We start from the raw sequence: 20898 nt of genomic DNA, 5'->3' as shown, positions 1-20898 counted from the left end.
AATGAAGGGCAGAGCAAAACCAGATTTGATTAAAGCTTCTATCATCCCTATCTTATAGTGCAGGAACAAAGCGCCACACACTGAAGTTAAAAAGCCTGGCAAACAACTACGGCCTGTGGAACTCACTGCCACAGGTCATCACTGAGACCCAAGAACACAATACTCAAGGAGGAGCAGGAAACGCCTGGTGAAAGTGCGAGGCCTTCACCTGCAGGGAGTGATGGGCCCCCCCGGAGCCAACGGCCAGCTAGCCCCCCCCCCAGCACAAGGGCGTGCAGCCCTATCAGCCCCTTGTCCCAGCGTTAGCTCTGGCCGCTGGGGCGCCACTGGCCCGGGGCGGGACCAGACTCCGCCTCTCGTGGCGGGCGGTTCCGCAGGCCGGGGAGGGAATTGGCCTTTCACCAGCTGCCTGGGAAAACCGCCCTTTTAGAGGACACGCGCCCCAGAGCGGAAGTGAAGTGACCTTTCCGCTCCCGGTTTTTCGCCCCCGGAAATGCCCTTCGTGCCCCAATCACAGGCAGCCACCCACCCACCGGGAAAAGGCCCTCCCGGAAGCTGAGCTCTATGGCGCTGCTGTCCCCGGCGCTCTAGCGCTCCCGCGCAGTCTCTATGGCACACACGTAATGGCTTCTAGAGAGTTCTTCCGCTTCGTCTCTTCCCTGGCGCGGCGGTCTCCTCCCGGCCTGAACTCTATGGTGTTCGGCGCTGACGCCCGGGGGGCGGGGGCGCTCCAGCGGAAGTCTGAGCGGCTTTGTGATGGCTCCTGCGACGCTCTATGGGGACTTGGGGAGCTCTATGGTCTCCTTAGCGGCGCTCTAGACGGCTCTCGCTCCCATCTCGATGGCTCCGCGCCGCCGGGCCGGGAGGGCGGAAGGGACGTTGCCCTTTTAAGTCAAAGGGGCGGCGGGGGCCGCTCGAGCCACCATGGAGCCGGACGCGCTGGAGTCGCGGATCAGTGAGTGGGGCGGGGAGCAGCGAGCCCGGGGATCCGGATCAGCCCCCTCGTTCCTCCCTTAGCGTCTTGATCCGGATCAAGGCCCCTTCCCCCCGTCAGCGCCACTCTCTGATCCGGATCAACTCCCCCCCCCCCCCCCCCCCGCACCGGTCAGCGCCACACTGTGATCCGGATCAATTTTCCCCCTTTGAGCCCCCCCCGTCAGCACCACTCTCTAATCCGGATCAAACCCCCCTCCCCCCCCCGCCGTCAGTGTCACTGTCTGATCCGGATCAAACCCTTCCGTCAGCACTACCCTCTGATCTGGGTCAACATCCCCATCAGCGCCACTGGCTGATTCGGATAAATAAAGCCCTCTGTCAGTGCCACTTTCTGATCTGGATCAAACACCCCCCCCATCAGCGCCAGTGTCTGATCCAGAACCCTCCCCTCCCCTCCCCTCCCCTCCCCCCGTCAATGCCACTCTCTGATCCAGATTAACCCCTCCATCACTGCCTGATCCAGATCAACCCCTCTTTTCCCCATCAACACCACAGTCTGATCTAGATCAACACACCTCCCCCTCCCCCCCCCCCCAGCACTACTGTCTGATCTGGATCAGCTTCTCGCCCTCTCCCCATCATCACCACTGTGTGATCCTGATCAGCCCCCCCACACACACACATACACTGTCAGTGCCATTAAATGATCATCTCTCCTCCTTTTCCCTCCACCCCACCTCCCCAGTTGCTTCTATGATGTGTTCCAGATCCCACTTCTGCCAGTTTGCCTCTCTGAATGGACCCCAGCCACCTGGTCCCTACTTCCCCAAATGCATCCACCTCCATTGTGACCAGTCTCACCCTTTGCTCTGCTCTGATCTGCCAGGTGCCCGTGTCCCCCTCTCTTTTGGCCTTGGTCTCAAACCCCTGCACCCTCAGCTAGAGATTTCTTCATCCTGTTACAGTTAATGTGTGCTCCTCTATCTCTTTCCTGTGTGCACCTGGTGTCTCTCAATCATATACGTGTAATTTTAGATATCAAACTCCTTGCCACAGGGGCCTTTCTTCCAGAGGTATCTGCAATGCTTAGTGCAGTTGGCCCTTGATGTCTGACTGGGGCCTCATGCAGCCACGGTACAGATCCACCTGCCACCCTATCTCTCATTCAAATCCAGGCCCATGCTCTCCTGACAAATCATGAATTAAGAATCATGGAGAGGAGAGTATGTTTATAACAAGGTGCAGATTACACCACCAAACTGGGAGGAGCTCCAAGCCTGTTGGAGGCCAGGATTAGAATTCAAAAGGATCTTGGCAAAGCAGAGAATTGGTCTGAAATCAACAAGAGGAAATTCAGTAAAGACACAACTGCAAAGTGCCTCATTTAGGAAGGAAAAAATCAAAAATCAAATGCATAAGTACAAAATAGGGAGAACTGGCTGGGTGGTAGAAAAGGATCTGGTGGGCTCCAGTGGATCTCAAATTGAATCTGAGTCAACAGTGTGATGTATTTGTATAAAATGCTAATGTCATTTGGGGGTTCATGAACAGGAGTGTTGTATGTCAGACACAGAATGTACTGCTGTAGTCGGCACAAGTAAGGCCTTAGCTGGAGTTGTGTCCAGTTTTGGGTGCTGTACTTTAGGAAAGATGTAGACCAATTGGAGACACTGTTAAGGAGAGCAACAGAAATTACAAAAGGTGTAGAAAACCTGATCTATGAACAAAGGTTAAAAAAAAATAGGCATATGTATGCCTGAGAAAAGGAGAGAGAGAGAGAGAGTGTGTCGGGGGGAGGGGGACTTGATAATACTTTTCATTATATTAAGGGTTGTTATAAAGAGGATGGTGATCAATTGTTCTCCACGTCCACTGAAGATAGGCCAAGAGGTAATGGGCTTAATCTATAGCAAGGGAGATCTAAGTTAGCTATTAGGACTGTTTTTCTAGCTGGAAGGTTACTTAAATTCTGCAACAGATTTCAAAGGAGGTTGTGGAATCCCCATCATTGGTGATTTAAGAACGGGCTGGATACACACCTGTCAGGGATGGTCTTTCTAGGTTTACTAGGTCCTGCCTTAGTGCAGGAGGCTGGAATTGAAGATTTCTCAAGGTTCTAAATTTCAGTGATTCTCTTTGTGTTGGTTTTATCCCATCCCTTACCGTAGCGTCACCTGCAGGTAATGTTTGCAAACTTTCTGCCATGGTATTTCGCTAACTTCCATCTCAGTTCCAGTTTTGACCCCTTTGGGGGAAGCATGCAGAGGGTTTACTTTCCCCTCACTGTGAACCTCTGCTAATGTAGCTTGTGAAAGGCCAAACTCCTGAATCAGTGGATGGAGTTGGTATTACATCCCCACCCCTTACAACCTGTGTGGCTGATCCTCACTGAGGCTATATCTACACTGTGCTGGTTTTGCTCTAGAAATATGCAAATGAGGCTAAGCGAGGAATTAATGAGCAGTTGCTTTTTGCTCAAGAGGCTGTTGCGCAAAAAACCCCTCTTGCACAAGAGCTGTTCTGCTGCATTTTTTTCAGGAAGAACGGCTCTTGCGCAAGAGGAGGGGTTTTGCACAAGAAGGAGCCATGTAGACGGCTCCTTTTTGCACAGAAGCCTCTTGTGCAAAAAGCAGCTGCTCATTAATTATGCAAATGAGGCTCGGCGCTATTCCATGCTTAGCCTCACTTGCATATTTCTTGCACAAAGCCAGCGTAGTGTAGACATAGCCTGAGTGGTAGATTCTCTTTCTGAGAGGATACACTCTTTTTTCTTCTGTCATATCTAGACAAGGCTACAAATCCTCTCAACAAGGATCTGGACTGGGATAGCATCAATGCTTTCTGCGACCAGCTGAATAAAGAGCTAGAAGGGTAAGTACACTTTCTTCCCTCCCTCTCGTATGATGGCTCTCAACCTTCCCAGACTACTGTACCCTCCCAGGAGTCAGATTTGTCTTGCACCCCCATGTTTCATCTCACTTAAAAACGACTTGCTTACAAAATGAGACATAAAAATACAAAAGTGTCACAGCCACACTATTGCTGAAAAATTGCCTGCTTTCTTATTTTTACCATATATTAATCAAATAAATCAATTGGAATATAAATCTTGTACTTACATTCCCATGTATAATACATAGAACAGTATATACAAGTCATTTGGTATGAAACTTTAGTGTGTACTGACTTCATTAGTGCTTTTTATGTCATCTATTGTAAAACTAGGCAACTATCTAGGGGTATGTCTACACTACCCTCCTAATTCGAACTAGCTATTCCGTGCCGCGTGTAGCCGCGCTGCACGGGGTTTGAACTGCCAGCATTTAAAAATGGCGCCGGCCGGCTTCATGCAAATGAAGCCCGGGAAATTCAAATCCTGGGCTTCATTTGCAAGTGCGGTATGCCTACATTACCCTCCTAGTTCGAATTAGGAGGGTAGTGTAGACATACCCTAGATGATTTGATGTACGCCCAGATGACTTCTGCATAGCCCTGGGGGTCCATGTACCCCTGGTTGAGAGCCACTGCTGTGACCGTTCCAGGTTACACATCTGGGTTACAAATGCACAGCCTTGTAAGCTAAACAGGATTATTCTGATTCTGTGCTTGGATCAGGGAGAACCAATTTAAGGGAAAACTCCTGTTTCAGGAAATGTTATGAAAGCCCAGTAGGTGGCACTCTTTATCTCTCTGAGGCAGCTTCTCCTCTTCAGCTCTCTCTCCGTGGGGTGGGGGGGGGGGGGGGTGTCTGTCTCATTGCAGGGGTTTTAGGTGGCTGAGGTGCCCAGTTCATGCCCTGCAGCTTTTCTAGCAGAAGTGTCAAGTGTAATCTTGCAGGAGGCTAAGGCTTTGTCTACACTTGCAGAGTTTTACCACTGTCTCTTTCACCAGCGATAGGGAACTGGTAAGAGAAAAGCACGGGTTTGTGTCTTCACTTACTTCCACAGGTGTCAGAAAGTGTTTATATTTACAGCACTTCCATGGCTGATGAGAGCAGTGCTCTGAGGGCATCTATCCTACAGTGCAGCTTTTGTTGTGGGAAGGGGAGGATTGCAGGGCATTCTGGGACTGTGCATAGCCCCCTGCATAGCCCCCTCTCCCCAAACTATCTTAGCGCTGCAGCAAGCAGGGGGCGGTTTGCGCTGTGGAGCAGGCATTGCAACTTAGCCAGATAAGTGAGCTCTTGCAAGGAAAATAGAAATGAAAGTTTCCAAGTTCCCGGGACTTTACAGGGGAGGGGCAGACATCTGTTTACCTGGCCTCAGAACCTGCCCAGAGGTGCTGGCTAGAGTGGTCACCTCTGTGGGATATCCTGTAGAGGCTAAAAGCTTTGTAAATAGTTGAAACGTCCTCACTTGCACATCACTGCAAAAGAGCTCTATGGCCCTTGTGGAGGTGGTTTTCTTTTTGTGGTGAAATTTCTGAGTTTTACTGCAAAAAGTCATTGGCGTGTGTAGATGCTTCCATGTGTTTAGGACTTTTTCCACTGTAAATGGCACTGTAGACCGGCCCATAGTTGTTTGTTCCTCCTTTGGCACTTGTTGGGCTGGAGCACATCTGTTTTCAAAGTGAGCTGTGGTTTGGTGTATAGCGTGGCATAGGCATGCAGCCCTTCTCCACCCCAGAAATGTGGGGCGGGGAGGGAGGCAGGAGCTGGCGCACACAGGATGCTAGCTCTTTCTGCATGTACTGGCTCCTGTGGAGCTGCTTCCCCCCCTCCCCCCCCACGCATGTAACAATGTAACCGCTGAAATGTTCAGCAGTTACACAATTACTTAACGAAATGCATTTTAACATCCCTAGTGTGGCGCCACTGTGTTCTGCTCTATGCCAAGTCCTCCCAGTTTGTTGTGTTGATGTTGATGCCTTCCTTTTTAAGGTGTGCTTTCAGTTTGTCTTTCAAGCTCTTCCCCTCCCTGTCCGTGGTGTCGGGAGGGAGGAGGAATGGTGCTACTAGATGAGATGTAAAACTGAGGTCCTGGTTGCTTCTGACTCAAAGCTCTTTTTGTGAGCACAAGAGCCAAATTTCTACAAGGATAGTTACATTCTGCCAATCTGAAAATGCCTTTTTTTTTTTAAGTTTCACATTGAGAGACTGTTCCTCTCTTCTCTTCTTATGACTGTGCTGTGCCCCAACGCAGGGCAGCTGCATTGGTGGGGCAGTGAAGGATTTCTACTGAGATTTGTACAGGCCTTTGTGATCCTGTGTGATTGGAGATACTCTAGGGCCCGTCAGTTAACTAACAAAGTGGCTGCGTGCCTTTGAAACTAGCCTTTTGCCCCAAGCTCACTGAGGACCTGTAAGGACTTTGTGCGCATCCAGTACTGTGAGCAAAAGTTGTGCCCTCGGGGGACATCTCTTATCAACTAGCCAATTAGCCCGTCATAAGACAGGATTTTCAGGTCTCTCTTCCACTGTCTTCTCTCCTGAACCTCCTGTCTCTCTCTCTCTCTCTCTCTCTCTCCTACTACTACCTCCCCCCTCTCTCTCTCAGCTCTCCTCCGTCTCCTGCCTCTCTCTCCGTCTCTTTCTTTCTCTTCTCCCCCTCCTGCCTCTCACTCTCCCTTTCTCTTCTCCTCCTTCCTCTCTCCTCTCGGTCTCTCCCCTTCCCCTTCCCCTCCTGCTGTGGCGCTTGGCTGAGTGCTGCCTGCTCAGCTGGGCCGCCGCGAGGGAGGGGGGTGGGATAGTGACGTACACAGCCAGGGGGCCAGCGTGCAGCACTCAGCCGAGCCGCCAAGGTGGGAGGAGAAGGGGAGGGCGTAATGTACACGGCCCTGCCCCCTGGCCGTGTACGTCACTGCCCCACCTCCTTCCCCTCCCTCCGTGGCGGCTCGGCTGAGTGCTGCACGCTCAGCCAGGCTGCCGCGGGGGAGGAGGGGTGGGGCGGTGATGTACACCGCCAGGGGGCAGGGCCGTGTACGTCACTGCCCCGTCCCCCCTTTCCCTCCCGCTGTGGTGCGCTGCTGAATGCTGTGCGCTCAGCCGGGCCACCACGGGGGAGCCCAAATGGTCGCTTGCCGCCGCTTGCTCCCCTGCCGCGGCCCAGCTGAGCGGCGCAGCACTCAGCCAAGCTGCCACGGAGGGAGGGGAAGGGGGCAGGGCCGTGTACATCAGTATTACAGACTCACAGACATTGGGCTACTATCTATATGATAATACCTAGCCCTTCTACAGAATTTTTTCATCAGTAGATCTCAAAGTGCTTTACAATGGAAATCAGTGTTATTGTCCCCATTTTACAGATGGGGAAACTGAGGCATGGACTGGGGAAGCGATGTCCCCCAAAGTCTCCTAGCGGCCAGTGGCAAAGCCAGGATATTAACCCAATTTCCTGAGTCCAGTACTGTTCTCTGTTAGGCCACACTGTCTCCCTTCAACCGCTCTTCTTTTTCCCCTTTCAGCCCCCAGCTTGCCACCCGGCTTTTAGCTCACAAGATCCAGTCTCCGCAGGAATGGGAAGCCATCCAGGCCCTAACGGTAAGGGAGAAAGTCTCTAGATGGGTTAGGCACAGATTAAAGGTCAGGGTGGGGAGTGTCCTGTTTTGCTTTTTGGCTGTGGAGGCTTTTCCATATTGCTCAGCTAAAGCCCAAGGACACCCAAGCGCTCAGGGCTGGTGGAACGCTGCCCCAGAGCTGAACCATCTAAGCACAGTGCAGGGATCTTACCCCAGAAGGAATCCATATGCGTGGCTTAAATTAACCTTGGATCGCACTCAGCATATTAAATTTAGATTAATCAATGAATCAAATAGTCGATTTAATTTGCATCGACTCTTTGATTAGTGGATAAGGGCGCCTCCGCCTTAGAAATGTAGCAAGAGTCCTGCCAGCTCTTGCTACATTTCAAGGGCAGAAGTGCTGTGGGGAGCACGGGGCCAGTTGGGGACTTAAACAGTCCCCCGCTGGCCCCTCACTCCCTGCTTTTGAAATATTCAAGAGGTTCTGGAGGGCTCTTGTACATTTCAAAGACGAAAGTGCTGCCAGTTCCCTGCTGCTTCCCTGCCCCTTCTCCCCATGGAGACGGTGCTGGGGGATCTGGTTTTTAAGCCGGCTTCCCCCAGCACCAGATCCTGCTCTCCCTGTTCCTTGCTGCCTCTCATAGAGGCAGCGGGAGGGGCGGGGGGCGAGGAGTGACTAGTCGAGTGGCTAATTGACAAAGCTTATCGGATAGTCGACTAGTCGCTTACATCCCTAGATCGGGCCCCTCATAGACAGGTCTGAGTTGGTGCCTCTGAGAACTCCCATGTTGTGTGTGTCTCCATTGGATCCTCCCCCTGCAGCACAAAAAGTGAGCATGGAGGTTCACTGCCCCTCTCTCTGGGGCACGGGAGGAAGCCCAGAGGACAATCCCAGCAGCTGTTTCTCCTCTCCCAGGGTCTGCTGTGTTCAGGCAGCCACAGCTGCCTCTGCCCTCAGCCTTTGTGGCGACAGGCCAGTCCCCTCTGTCGGAAGGCTGGCACCTGTGATATGAAATGGAAGGGGGGAATCGGTGTGGCCGAAGCAGAAACACCCAAGAGCCCTTCCTGGCTTGCGGGGTCAGGGTCACCAGGGATGTGGGGCCTGTTTTTTTCCCCTTTGCATCGTGCTAGGGGGAGCTACAGACCGTGACTCGGCCTCTGCTCTCTCAGGTGCTGGAGACCTGCATGAAGAACTGCGGCAAGCGCTTCCACGACGAGGTGGGCAAGTTCCGCTTCCTCAATGAGCTCATCAAGGTGGTGTCGCCCAAGGTGCGTCCTGGGCCACATTGGCGGGGTGGGGCGCGAGGCTGGGAGAGCCAGTAAGGGGCGCAGAATGAGGTGGAGCTGGAGTGATTTCCCCACCCCTCGCCCCAACCTGCGCAGATCAACTGCATCTGCTGTCTGTGTGCTCCCCGCAGGAGGCCATGGCAGAGAGTGAATGTACAGGGGGAGGGGGAGCTCTGTTTGCTTGCTTCGGTGTCCCATTGGGACATAGCAGGGCAGCTTCCTGTTGGGCAATATAAACTCCTCTCTGCAGCGGAATCTCCCCGCCTGCACCTTCCCCGTGCAGGGTGAATAGGACTTAAACTGGCCCTTCCTCTTGCTGTGTCAGAGGGCAGCCCTCACTGGCTCGCAGTGCCGGGGCTTTCCTATAAACTGTGGTCTTCAGAGCCTCACCTCCTCTCCCAGCCCCCCGTGCTGGAGATCAACCACAGTTAGGGGCATGTTGCAAGGGCCGTTACTCACTTCCTCCGTTGTCCGTTGGGAGCCATCTCACTTTGCCCTGAGTGGCTGGTGAGGTGTGGACAACCTCTGCCCATCCCTCCCCTCAGTATCTAGGCAGCCGGACTCCCGAGAAAGTGAAGTTGAAAATCCTGGAACTGATGTATAGCTGGACGCTGGGGCTGCCTCATGAAGTGAAGATCACAGAGGCCTATCAGATGCTGAAGAAACAAGGTGAGAGCCAGGAATCTCCTGTGGGGCAAGGGCCATCCTCTGTTGGGGCAGAAGCCGGGTCCTGGCCTCTTCTGCTCGGGCCTGCTCTAGCTGTTGTGTAGGCTGGACAGTTCAGAGGCCAGTTGGAGCAAATGGGCACCCTAACAGTCCCTGGGAGAGGGGGAGAGTCACTGCTGGTCTGACTGGTGTGGGGTGAAGGGGATTGTGACAACTGCCTTCCTCCCCAGCCCCCAGCAGTTGTGACTCCATAAGAGGTGAGATCCCAGGGGTTATGGCAGACCAGGACAGAGGAGGTGTTATTGTGATGCATGGAGTGACTGTGGTGATCTGCTAGTGGGGACCTGGTGATGCTACAGAAGAGACATGGTTGGTGACGGGAGCACCCCACCCCAAAACTGACCCAGGAATGGGTTGGACCAGCCCCCCAAAAAGGTGTCCATTGTGTGAGGCCGAGAGCAGGGCTTCCAGGAGTGAAGTTAGCAAAAGAGCGCTGCCCCAGTGACGTGAGAGCTGGGCCCGGTGATGTCTCTGCTCCTCTCCCCGCAGGTATTGTGAAGTGTGACCCGAAGCTGCCAGATGAGGCTCCTTTCTCCCTGCCTCCGCCCCGGCCCAAGAACATCATCTTTGATGACGAGGAAAAGTCCAAGGTGAGGGCTGTGTGCGAGGAGGGGCACAGAATGTGGCCTTCCTGCGTCTCCACTCCCCCATCTCGGCCCAGGGGATGGGTGGTGCAGCAGCAAGGCCAGGAGTCTGTTCGCCTGCTGTGTGTTCGTCTCAGGCGGTTAGGGCCAAAGCAAACAGGTAGAAAGATTCCAGCTGTCTTCAGTGGGCTCTGAATCAGGCACTTGGAAAGAAACTTGTTGTTTGACCAGTTGAATCACTAAGGGCAGTACATGGGTACTAATACGGCCTAATGCTGACACTTGTATGAATGAATAGCTGCTGCCGAAGTGTTACCAGGAGGATGGCTCCTCTTGGTGTGTAGCACAAAGTGATCCCAGCTCCGAGCACAGGCTCTCCTTCCCCCCAGGGCACTTATGGCCCAGTCTTTTAACCCTTCCTTGAACCATCCAGCATCGGCCTCCCTCATAGCCAGGACACCAGGCAGATGAGCTGCTGGTCTCTTCCACTCTTGCTCTTAGATCAGGGGAAGCTGGCATGAGACTCCTCTGGCAAGTGACTCCATAGTAAGGCAGCCTGGTGTTACCAGAGTAGCCAGGCCTGGATCCCAGCCTGGCACACATGATGGCAGGGCCCAGTGTTGACTGGGCAAAGTGTTTGTAGAGAAGAGTCTGGAGAAGTGGCCTTCCCCTTTTCCTAAACATCGCCAGTTGCTGGAACAGTTCCTGGGTGATGACTCAGAAGTGGGTGGAGGTGCGAGGAGTCCCTCAGGGAAGAGCTCTAGGTTGGGTGCCAACAGAGAGCTTTACTCCCAGGGCTTATTGATTGAGATTAACAATAGCAATGTTCAGACGTGCCTGTAGCACTCCTAACACGCAATTTGTGGCTCTTTCGCTGGTTAAAGCTGAACAAACCCTCCCTCCCCCAGCCAGCGTAAGACTGGCCATACTGAGTCAGACCAAAGGTCCGTCTAGCCCAGTGTCCTGTCTTCTGAGAGTGGCCAATGTCAGCTCCCCCAGAGGGAATGAACAAAAACAGGTCATCAAGTGCTCCCTCCTCTGTTGCCCATTTCCAGCTTCTGGCAAACAGAGGCCAGGGACACCATCTCTGCCCATCCTGGCTCATAGCCATTGAGCAACCTATCCTCCATGAAGTGCACAGATGTACTAGCACTGTGTTGTGTGGATCGATTTATTTTAGATCCAAGGGAAGCCAGAACACTCCAGAGAGACTTAACCACTTCCTTATTTATTACAAGCTTTAAGCAGTTAATTCCCACCCATCAGAACGCTGTGCACGGCTGACGCCAGTGTGAAGGGTCTCTTACTTCTAATTACAACGAGCAGAACCTGTGGGTCAGTCCCGCTCACCTCCTCCCATCTATTCTTCTTACTAAGCCCATTTTGTAGCAAAGCCAGGCTTGGTGGTTCTAATAATATTTACCAATTGACTACGTATTGTGTAGGATACCTAAAATACCCAGTAACTATTTGGGGTACATCCTGCTACTCAGGATGTTGCAAAAACTACGTGCGTAGTTGACAGTTTTATGGCTGCATCTATGATTTTTGCTTATCAGAAATAGACATGCTAATACCAGGTTGCTTGTCACGCTTTCTTGACACGGTGTCGCATGCCATGCTTAGTCTGCATTGTTATGCAAAACATTCCTGCCTCTCAAAGCTTCCCAGCACCAGACTTGCAACAGGCCAGGCTTTTGCCTTGTTAGAGATCTGCACTGTGGTCAAGGTAGGCATCACCATTTATTGTCAAGGCAGCGCTGTCCTGGCTCCCCTACAGACTGCAAACTGTGCGTACACCTAGACTGAATTCTGTCAATTGTCGCTTCACTCTGTTAATCAGGTTTCACTTCCTCTGTGCGGGGGAAATCGTTCTCCAGCTTGTTCTGCCAGGAGCAGACAAGACCTGAATTTCTAATGTAATCAAATGAGGAGGAAAAAAACGTTTTCGGGTAGAGTGTTGCGGGATCCTTTGAGGTTCTTTCTTTACATATCCGAAAAAAGCACATAAAGGCTATGTCTACACTCGCGGCTTCTTGTGTCAGAAATATGCAAATGAGGCTAAGCGTAGCATATTGCTGAGCCTCATTTGCATACCTAATGAGCCGCCATTTTGCGGAAGAGGCTCTTGCGCCAGAAGGAGCTGTCTACACTGCCCCTTTTTGCGCAATGCCGTTCTTCCTGAAAATAATCAGCATAACGGCATTGCGCAAGAAGGGGCAGTGTAGACAGCTCCTTCTGGCGCAAGAGCCTTTTCCACAAAATGGCGGCTCAGGTATGCAAATGAGGCTCAGCAATATGCTATGCTTAGCCTCATTTGCATATTTCTGACGCAAGAAGCCATGAGTGTAGACATAGCCAAACAGAGGCACCAGTTTAGTTCTGTTGGCCTTTGCCACTCACCTCAGAAGTCATTTCAGATGTCCCGGTGCTGAGGGGGTGGGTGTTCCATTGCCAGTGATTTCCCTCCCCAGCCTTCGCTCTGAGGTAACAGAACAGCCCATCTGCTTTAGCCCTGCATCCAGTGACCCATGCTAGGAATTGCTGTCTCTCCCCCGGGCCTCATGTCTCCCTGTCTCTCTTGCAGATGCTGGCTCGCCTGTTGAAAAGCTCCCATCCCGAGGATCTTCGGGCTGCCAACAAGCTCATCAAGGAAATGGTTCAGGAGGTGAATTTCCTCATGCAGGCTGTCCCCAGGGAAGGGGCGCTGAGGATTTATACCCCCACCCGCCCGCTGGAGAGGAGGAGCCTGGCCCTAGATGCAGAGAGGTCATGAGATGGGGAGGAGCATATGGCCAATGTGCTCGAATGCCCATACTGACCTGGCAAGCAGCCACTTCTCTGGCATCAGGAAGTAGGGGGGTGAGGAGAGGGATCCCTGGGATTTGTAAGTAAAGTTTGTTCTCCCCAGTCTTGTGACGGGGGCCTGAGACGGGCTGTGGCGCCCCCTGCTGGTGCCATCCCAGCTCCTGTGCCACACAGCAGGGTACTGGATGGTCTCCAGTGTGACTGGACTCTCTCCGCCCAAGCTGAAGCCATTCTGGGAGGATGCCCTGCGCTTGGTGCCCACTATTGTAGCCGCCCCAGGCCTGACTTGTGGGTAGAAGGAAAATCAGACCCCCTCACCCATCCACTCCTCCCACCGCAGGACCAGAAGCGAATGGAGAAGATCTCCAAGCGCACAAACGCCATCGAGGAGGTAAACAACAACGTGAAGCTGCTGACAGAGATGGTGACCAACTACAGCAAGGGGGAGACGACGGAGAGCAGCGAGGATCTCATGAAGGTGAGCGGGGGCTGCCCCAGAGTCCCTTCCCTCTCTCTTGCATTCTGAGGTGAGGTCAAGGAGCCCCAGGGCAAGAGCAGCTTTTACTCTGCAGCTCCCTCCAGCTCCCTTTCCCCAGCCCCTCCCGAGCGCTGTCCCAGCACCCACCTCCGCCCCCTCTCTCCCTCAGGAGCTGTACCAGCGCTGCGAGCGCATGAGGCCCATGCTCTTCCGGCTCGCCAGCGACACAGAGGACAACGATGAGGCGCTAGGTGAGCTGAGCTGCCCCCCTCGCTTATCCCTCCATGGAGCCCCAGTGCACCTCCCCTTCAGCTGAGTCTGACACCGCATTGCTACCCAGCAGCCAGCCTGCACCCCCCTCTCCACCCTGCCTGCTGGGCCATCCCACTGGGGCAGAGGGAGCCGATCAGCAAGTGGCACTGCGGGGGAAGACGAGCTGTGCATGGGGCATTCGGCTGCACTTGGGGAACACGTCATTGAAAGTGTGGGGGTGGAGCGTGTGGCAGATTGGAGGATACCCGGGCATTGAGTGTGCGCTCTGGGCCATGGGGCTGCGCTACCAAAGATGTCTTTGCTACAGCTCACTATTGGTTCCCTGCTCTCCTCTGTCCCAGTCTATAGAGGGACAGGGAATGCTGAGGCCTGCACAGGGCACATGGCCGGGCTGCCCCTGGCACGTCCCTGTCTCTTCTGCCTTCAACTCCCCCACCCCTTCTCTTGCAGCGGAAATCCTGCAGGCCAATGACAACCTGACCCAGGTGATCAACCTGTACAAGCAGCTTGTGAAAGGAGAGGAGATCAATGGAGAGACAGTGGCCGGCCCTCTCCGAGGTGAGGAGCCCTGAAGAGGGAGCTCGTGGGAAATCCAGCGAGGGGAGGGGACAGACAGGCAGCCCCTGGGAAGTGCAGAGGTGCAGTCGGGGGCCTAGAGCAGGGTCACATGGTTATTCGATAGTCCCCGGGGGAGGAGCCAGCAGGCATTGCGCTCCCAGCCCCACTCCCTGGGAGCCCCTTAGCAGGGCAGGGTGGCAGCAGCCTCTGTCCACAGGGGGCCCAAGCAGCATGGCGGGGGAGGTGGCTCCATGAAGCTGGGGCTCAAGGGGAGCCAGATTTTAAGCTGATCCCGCTGGAGCACCGGCTCCTGCCTTCCCCTCCCCTGGTCTCGGTGGGAGGCAGCAAGGGGGAAGGCAGGCAGCTCCGCAGAGCCGGCATGCGCAGAGAGCCGGCTTAAAAGCTGACTCCTCGTGCATATTGGCTCCCTCCTGCCCCATCAGAGGCAGCAGCATTGGGGGGGGACAGGCAGCTCCATGGGATCCGGTGCTCTTAAAAGCCAGCTCCTTATGGACACTGTCTCCCGTCTCCCACCCTCTTGCTGCCTCTGATACAGAAGCAGCAAGGTGGGGGGAATGCAAGTAGTCGTTAGGATTAACCTATCAGACTTATTGGTTAACCATTTACACAACTAAACGCTAACATCCCTAATTGGTGACCGAGCCAGCTCCCCCCAGAGCGAGCAGATTAAGGGAGAGACTTCTCTCTTCACTGCTGCTCAGTGGTCAAAGCTCCGTGTCTTCCCTACAGGCAGCACCTCAGCGCTCCTGGACCTGTCGGGACTGGACATGCCAGCACCAGGCCCCTCCTACCCAGCCTTACCCACCCTGTCGGGTGGCTCCATGCTCCCTGTGCCTGACCCAGCCAGCTCGGTCTCCCTGCTGGATGATGAGCTCATGTCTCTGGGTGAGAAGGGAGAAAACACAGTGTGGTCTGTACGAGAGCAGCACCTCGAGGAGAGAGAACTGCTGGTGGGGAAGGCTGACGGTGAGGCGGAGATGCCTTCCAGCGTGGGCAGTCCCATTTGCACTAGCGAGGCTCTAGCTAATGGGCTGAAAATAGCAGAGGGGATGTGGAGCCTCAGGCTGGCACCCGAGCACAGACCCAGGAGACGTGAGAGCCTGAGCATCAACATCTGCCGTACAGTTAATACTAGAGCTGAGCCCTGCTAGCATGACCCATCTGCCCCGGCTGGGAGGGCTGCTCTCCGCTGCAGTGTGACCATGGCCTGGCAGACCAAGAGGTTCCTGCTCCACACTGCCCTTTGGGAAACCCCCGTTCAATCTGAGTCCTGCCTTGTGAGCACCTGGCAAGCAGCTCTCCTTTCCTAGAGCAAAATCAGCCACAACACACAGGAGCTAAGTGTTACAAACCCAGAGCAGTGGGGATCTCTGCCCTGCCCCTTCCCCCAACTCTTTCCCTAGGGGTGCAGACGTTGCGTTGGGGAGCTGCCTTGTACAGACACATTGCCGAGGGACGTGCCGGGCTGCCGATACGGAGATCCCAAGGAGGTTGTTGTGGCACTTTGAAAATGGGACACAGTCTCCTAAGTCACTTAGGGGCTTTGGAAGATGTTCCCCTCTGTCTGTATGCCTCTGCAGGCAGGATCATTGTGACACTAGTGCTCTTCTTTGGAGGGGTCATGTTATGCCATTGACTCTTATGGGTCCCTGCCTGTCCTTCTGGATGCTGAAGGGCAGCTGAGTAGCTGGGAACCAAAGAAAGAAGCTAATGGAGAGCAGAGAGCGACCAGACCTAACAGGGCTGGAAAGTAGGGACACTTGGTTGTCTTCCCTGCCCTCTGTCCCTGCGTGTTGTCTCTGTCCCAGCTGCCCACCTCTCAGGCTGTCTTTGGAGCTCCTGCTTCAGTTATTGGCAGGGCTCTTCTCATGTCGGCTCTTTGTTTCCCCTCCACAGGACTGAATGAGCCGGTTCCCGCCTCCGCCCAGGCCATGGACAGCAGTGGCTGGAACAGTTTCCAGGTACCTGCCTGGGAGCAGAGGGTCAGTACTTTGTGAGAGGGGGAGTTTCCAGCCCTGCTGGAGGCGACAGTGAAGTTGAGGCATCATGGGATACATCTACACTACAGAGAAGATAGAAGTTGCCACTGCGGACCTTCCAGGGTTCGAATGAGCAGGTCTAGTGAAGACAGCTATTTCGAATGGAGAGGGGTTCTCTGGTCAGTGCCGCTTCCACGGGGAGTAAGGGAAGTCGAAGGAAGAGTGTTCTCCCTTTGACTTCCTGCAGCGTGGACAGCGCCAAAAGCCGAGTTAAGCTACATCGACTTCAGCTACACAATTAATGTAGCTGAAGTTGTGTATCTTAATTCGACCTTGTCCTGCGGTGTAGACATACCCATGGTTACAAGAGGCCGTGGTGTTTGAGCATTGGGAATAGTGAGGGAGCGCGTGAGGCAGTTGGGAGTGCGGGGAGTGTGATGGGGATGGCACGTGGGGCACAGTTTGTGGGACAGAGGATCTGGAGAGGGAGCAGAGGCTCACACAGTGCACAGTTCAAACACTAGATACAGACTGGCTGTTGAGCCAGGCCAAGCCTTGCTGTAGTACCCTCTGGCTGTCATTACAGGATAGCAGTGAGCCCAGCCTGCCCTCCATCCCAAATGCTCCAGCACCTGCCCCAGACCCTTCCCCTCTCACCAGTGGCCTGGATGACCTGGATCTGCTGGGGAAGACTCTGTTACAACAGTCCCTGCCTCCGGAGTCTCAGCAAGTCCGATGGTAAGAGCCAGGAGCCTGGGTGAGGCACGGACAGGATCAGCCGGCCTTTCCCTTGCCCTGTCCCAAGAGATATCTCTTCTGCCCCCAGGGAGAAGCAGCCGCCTCCCCGGCTAACGTTACGAGACCTCCAAAACAAGACCAGCTCTGGCACCACGGTGACTGCCCTCAGCAGCACCCCCACGCTACTCCGGGGTGTCTCGCCGAGCCCCACGGCCGCCCTGCCCCTACCCTTGGAGCAGCCTGCCCCTGCCATGCTTCCGAGAACCACTCCCACGCCGGCTGGAGCTATGCCACCCCCGCTGGGGCTCCCCGCTCCCACATCCCCCCAGGAGATCTCGCTGGCAAGCATCACCGTGCCTCTGGAGTCCATCAAACCGAGTGAGTGTGGAGAAGGAACCCTCCCCTGACTGGGAGTAGGAGAGGGCCAAAGGGATTGGTTGTCCCCTCTGTGGGTTTCCATCAGTTTGCAGAACATGATAGGCTGTGCTCAGGGCCCATCTCTCTGCTCCTACTGACACTGCTCCCTGGCCTCTCCTCCCTGCAGGCAGCATCCTCCCGGTGACCGTCTACGACCAGCATGGCTTCCGGGTCCTTTTCCACTTCGCCCGAGACTCTCTGCCCGAGCGGCCTGATGTGCTGGTGGTGGTGATCTCCATGCTTAGCACGGCTCCACTGCCCATCCGCAACATTGTCTTTCAGTCTGCTGTTCCCAAGGTAACGGTCCAACAGGAGGCCGGACCCTCTGGGAGGGGGGGTGTCTGACCGCTCCTGAATCGATCTTGGGAGCTCGCAAAGGCTGTGTTCCTGCTTCACCTCACCCTCCCACAGCAATGAGAACGGTCCAGAAGCTGCTCGGGTCTGGTGGGCCAACCCATCTCTCTCTGAAAGGGGCCAGACAGGTCACCAAACAAGTGATCTCATTGGTGGTGGGCCAGGGCCCAGTCCTTCAGTCTGTATCTCCACAGTGCAGTGAAGGCAGCTTTGGGGTGAGGAGGGCTCCAAGTTCGGGGCGGAGTTAATTCCCCCCCCCCCCAGCTAATAGTTGTCCCCCCAACCCAGTGGATGGAAATCTGTGGTTTCCCTCCTACCCAGCCTTACTCTGGGCCTGAGAGTCAGGAGGTTGGGCTCTAGTCCCAGCTCTGCCACTGGCCTGCTGGGTGACCTTGGCAAATTCCTTCCTCATAGCATTTCTCTCTGAAAAGCTGGGCAATAATGTGTCACCGTGGGAAGCACTTTGAGATCCATGGGCAACAAGGGCTGTGCGAGAGCTAGGAGGTTACCAGCAAGGGCTGGGAGTGACTGAGCACCCTCTGGGGAATTTGACTTGGGCACCTGGGATGGGGGGGGTCTGTCAAAACAGAGCTTGCGCTCAGGTTTTGACAGCTGGGCCCTATCGCTCTCCCCTGCGTGACACTCCTGGTCTCTCACTCCTGCAGGTGATGAAGGTCAAGTTACAGCCACCCTCAGGGACAGAGCTCCCGGCATTCAACCCCATCGTCCACCCAACGGCCATCACCCAAGTCCTGCTGCTCGCCAACCCGCAGAAAGTAAGAGCACCTTGCCTGTTGCACACAACCCCCTAGACCAGGTGGTGCTGCTGCTCCAGGGCTGGTGCCTCTCCCTGACTTGCAGCTCCCTCCCTCTCGCCCATGCTCACGCCTGCTCTCCTCAGCCCCTCCCACCGCCCTGCGTGTGAGTCCCTAAACCCACATCCCTTACCTCCTGACGGCATTTCCCTTCTCTTCCCTTCCCAGGAGAAAGTGAGGCTACGCTACAAGCTGACCTTTACCATGGGGGAGCAAACCTACAATGAAATGGGGGACGTGGATCAATTCCCCCCTCCAGAGTCCTGGGGCAACCTCTAGGGTCATGGCTACTTTGCTTTTCCTGAATCCCAAGGAGTCCGTGTGCCTGCTGTCTGGAGTGCCCTGGGGCTGGCTCGTGGACTCTGGAACTAGCCACGGAAGGCCCGGGGCCAGAGGCAGCATGTGTGAGGGTTGGTGGATGAGAGCGCAGCCAAGGAAAGGAGGGTGTCGGCTCAGTGTGGGACGGGGCGCCGGGACAGAGTGAGGAGCTCTGACCATCTTCCGTGCTCTTCTAATCCAGCCTCCCCTCCTGCTCCTCCTCTAACCCCACTTTCCCTTCAGCAGCCGGCGTAGTGATCAGCTGAAGGCAACACTAACCAGCCCTGGCGGGGGCAGGACTCTAAGATCCTTCCTCTCCTGATGTGGGGACTTTGCTGCTCCCTACCCCCGCCCGCTTCAGGCTCCCCATTCAGTACTCCTAGCAAACTCCGCTCTGCGGGCTTGGGGGCTAAATCTTTGGGGCTCTCCATTTGCAGCCATGCCCCCAAGTCATCTCTCTCCACCCCACCATGATTTCCTGGTACCCATGTTGGCATCACCCCAAGAAACCGTGTGGAGCAAGGCGCCCTAACCTTCCTTCACTGGAGAGCAGCATCCGTCCCTGTTGGGGGCAGGCTTCCCAGGGTCCGTGGCTTCTGCCTGAGGCCACAGCTGTGCTGAGGAAGTTGGCTGCTCTGTGGAAAGGGGGCACGGTAACGCCAGCAGGGAGTTGTTAGGTTCCTGGCTCCCAGCCACTGACTCAAGCAGTCATGGAAGTGGCTGTGCACCCTCAGACCCTGTCCCACTGCAGGTCGTGGGGGGGGGGGCATGCCATATGCAAGAAGGAATAGCAGGAAAGCAGCATGGCCTTGGGCAGCGGTGGGGAAGAGGAGCAAGTATTGAACATATCCACACCCCTGGGCTTGGCTGAGGCTGTTCCGACACATAGGCTCCCCTCCCCACCTGCTGCAGGAGCCTGGGGCGGGAAGCAGCTAACGCCTTTCTCCCATCTTGCTGTTTGAACTCGCCTTGGTTTGTGGGCTTTGCTTCCTTCCTCGTGTGACGATGGGCACCAAGGGAGCCTGCGCCAGTTGCCACAAGGGACGCAGTGCCTGCAGCTGCCTGAGGATTGTAAAGGGGGCCCTGCTGAGGGAACTCTGCTTGTTTGTATGGGGGAAAGGGAAGGGGCATTTCTCAGCACTGTTCCTGAAGGAGCTGACGCTGCGGGCTAGTGATGAGGGAGCCTGGATTCCAGAGGGCTCTTTGAAGGGAGCTGGGGTGCTCCATCCCACTGAATCCCCATGCATCGGGGATCCCAGCAAGTCAATCACTGTGATGCAAAACTGGATTTGCTGGACCATGATGCAGGTATGGAGATGAGCGGATGGATTAACAGGGGAGCTCTAAGCGACATCCTACCCCACCACACCCTCACCTTGCTGATCTGCTTGCAGGCTGCACTAACCTCTCTTTCCCTGTCCAGGCTCTGTGCCGAGAGGGCTCCCTCGAGTTGCAACTGACCTTTGCATCATGAGCAAAACCCCTCCTTCGAGAGGGAGCCGGCATAGGAGCCTTGACCAGGAGTGAGGGCTGCATGCAGATATCAGAGGCCAGCCAGCGGGGCTGTGCTTCCATCCTAGGGAATCAGAATTGCTCTGGGGTGGCTCAGAGCCTGGTGGAACATGGGAGTGAGAAGACAGGCTGGAGGGAAGGTCTCTGAGCTGAGGCTCTGCTGTGTCTTATTTTCTTTTCTGGTCTCTTTCAGGGGTTTTGTATGGATTTTCTTTGCAGATCTTGTTGGTTCTCGAACAGACTTGTATATATTTTCGGTGCAAATTCTGTACATGGAAAAGGATTTCAAAAGCCGCCCGGTGCGCGAAATCTGCTGTATTTATGGGAAATAAAGAGTGTTCTTTCCTGATGTCTGTCAGGGTTTTCCTGAGCTACACTTGGGCTGAGGGCCCCTTTTGTCACCAGCAAGCCCAGCATCTGTCATCCATAGAATCTCTGCCCCCTGCACGCAGTGTCCCTTCTCCCTCTCAGCTGAGGCGAGTGCCCCCTACTGGGGCACTTTTCCATCCCCAATGTGAGGATGCGTCTCCGTGCAGCCAAGCCTGGGGAGAACACTGCTAGTGTGCTGGAAGCGTCCCTGTTCCCTCTGCCCGTTTCAGAACATTGCAGCATGGATCCCAGTAACGAGAGGCAGG

At 54.9% G+C, this 20898-nt stretch overlaps 1 protein-coding gene across 1 annotated transcript; it reads left to right on the top strand.

Annotated features, from left to right (window-relative positions):
- The first annotated feature begins 749 nt into the window (after positions 1-749).
- On the top strand, positions 750-20612 carry GGA1 (golgi associated, gamma adaptin ear containing, ARF binding protein 1). The gene is made up of 17 exons (XM_006118924.3): positions 750-955; positions 3723-3807; positions 7339-7414; positions 8566-8664; positions 9228-9351; positions 9898-9998; positions 12580-12660; positions 13141-13278; positions 13448-13529; positions 14002-14109; positions 14860-15015; positions 16027-16091; positions 16696-16847; positions 16936-17225; positions 17392-17561; positions 18284-18394; positions 18602-20612. Exons 1-17 carry the CDS (start codon positions 925-927, stop codon positions 18710-18712), a joined length of 1980 nt encoding a protein of 659 aa, XP_006118986.2. The 5' UTR covers positions 750-924; the 3' UTR covers positions 18713-20612.
- The last annotated feature ends 286 nt before the right edge of the window (positions 20613-20898 follow it).

This window comes from Pelodiscus sinensis, chromosome 1 (genome assembly GCF_049634645.1).
Source record: "Pelodiscus sinensis isolate JC-2024 chromosome 1, ASM4963464v1, whole genome shotgun sequence".
In the NCBI taxonomy this organism is placed as follows: domain Eukaryota; kingdom Metazoa; phylum Chordata; order Testudines; family Trionychidae; genus Pelodiscus; species Pelodiscus sinensis.
The sequence above is the reverse complement of the archived record's forward strand: the minus strand, read 5'-3'. Positions and strand labels throughout refer to the sequence as shown.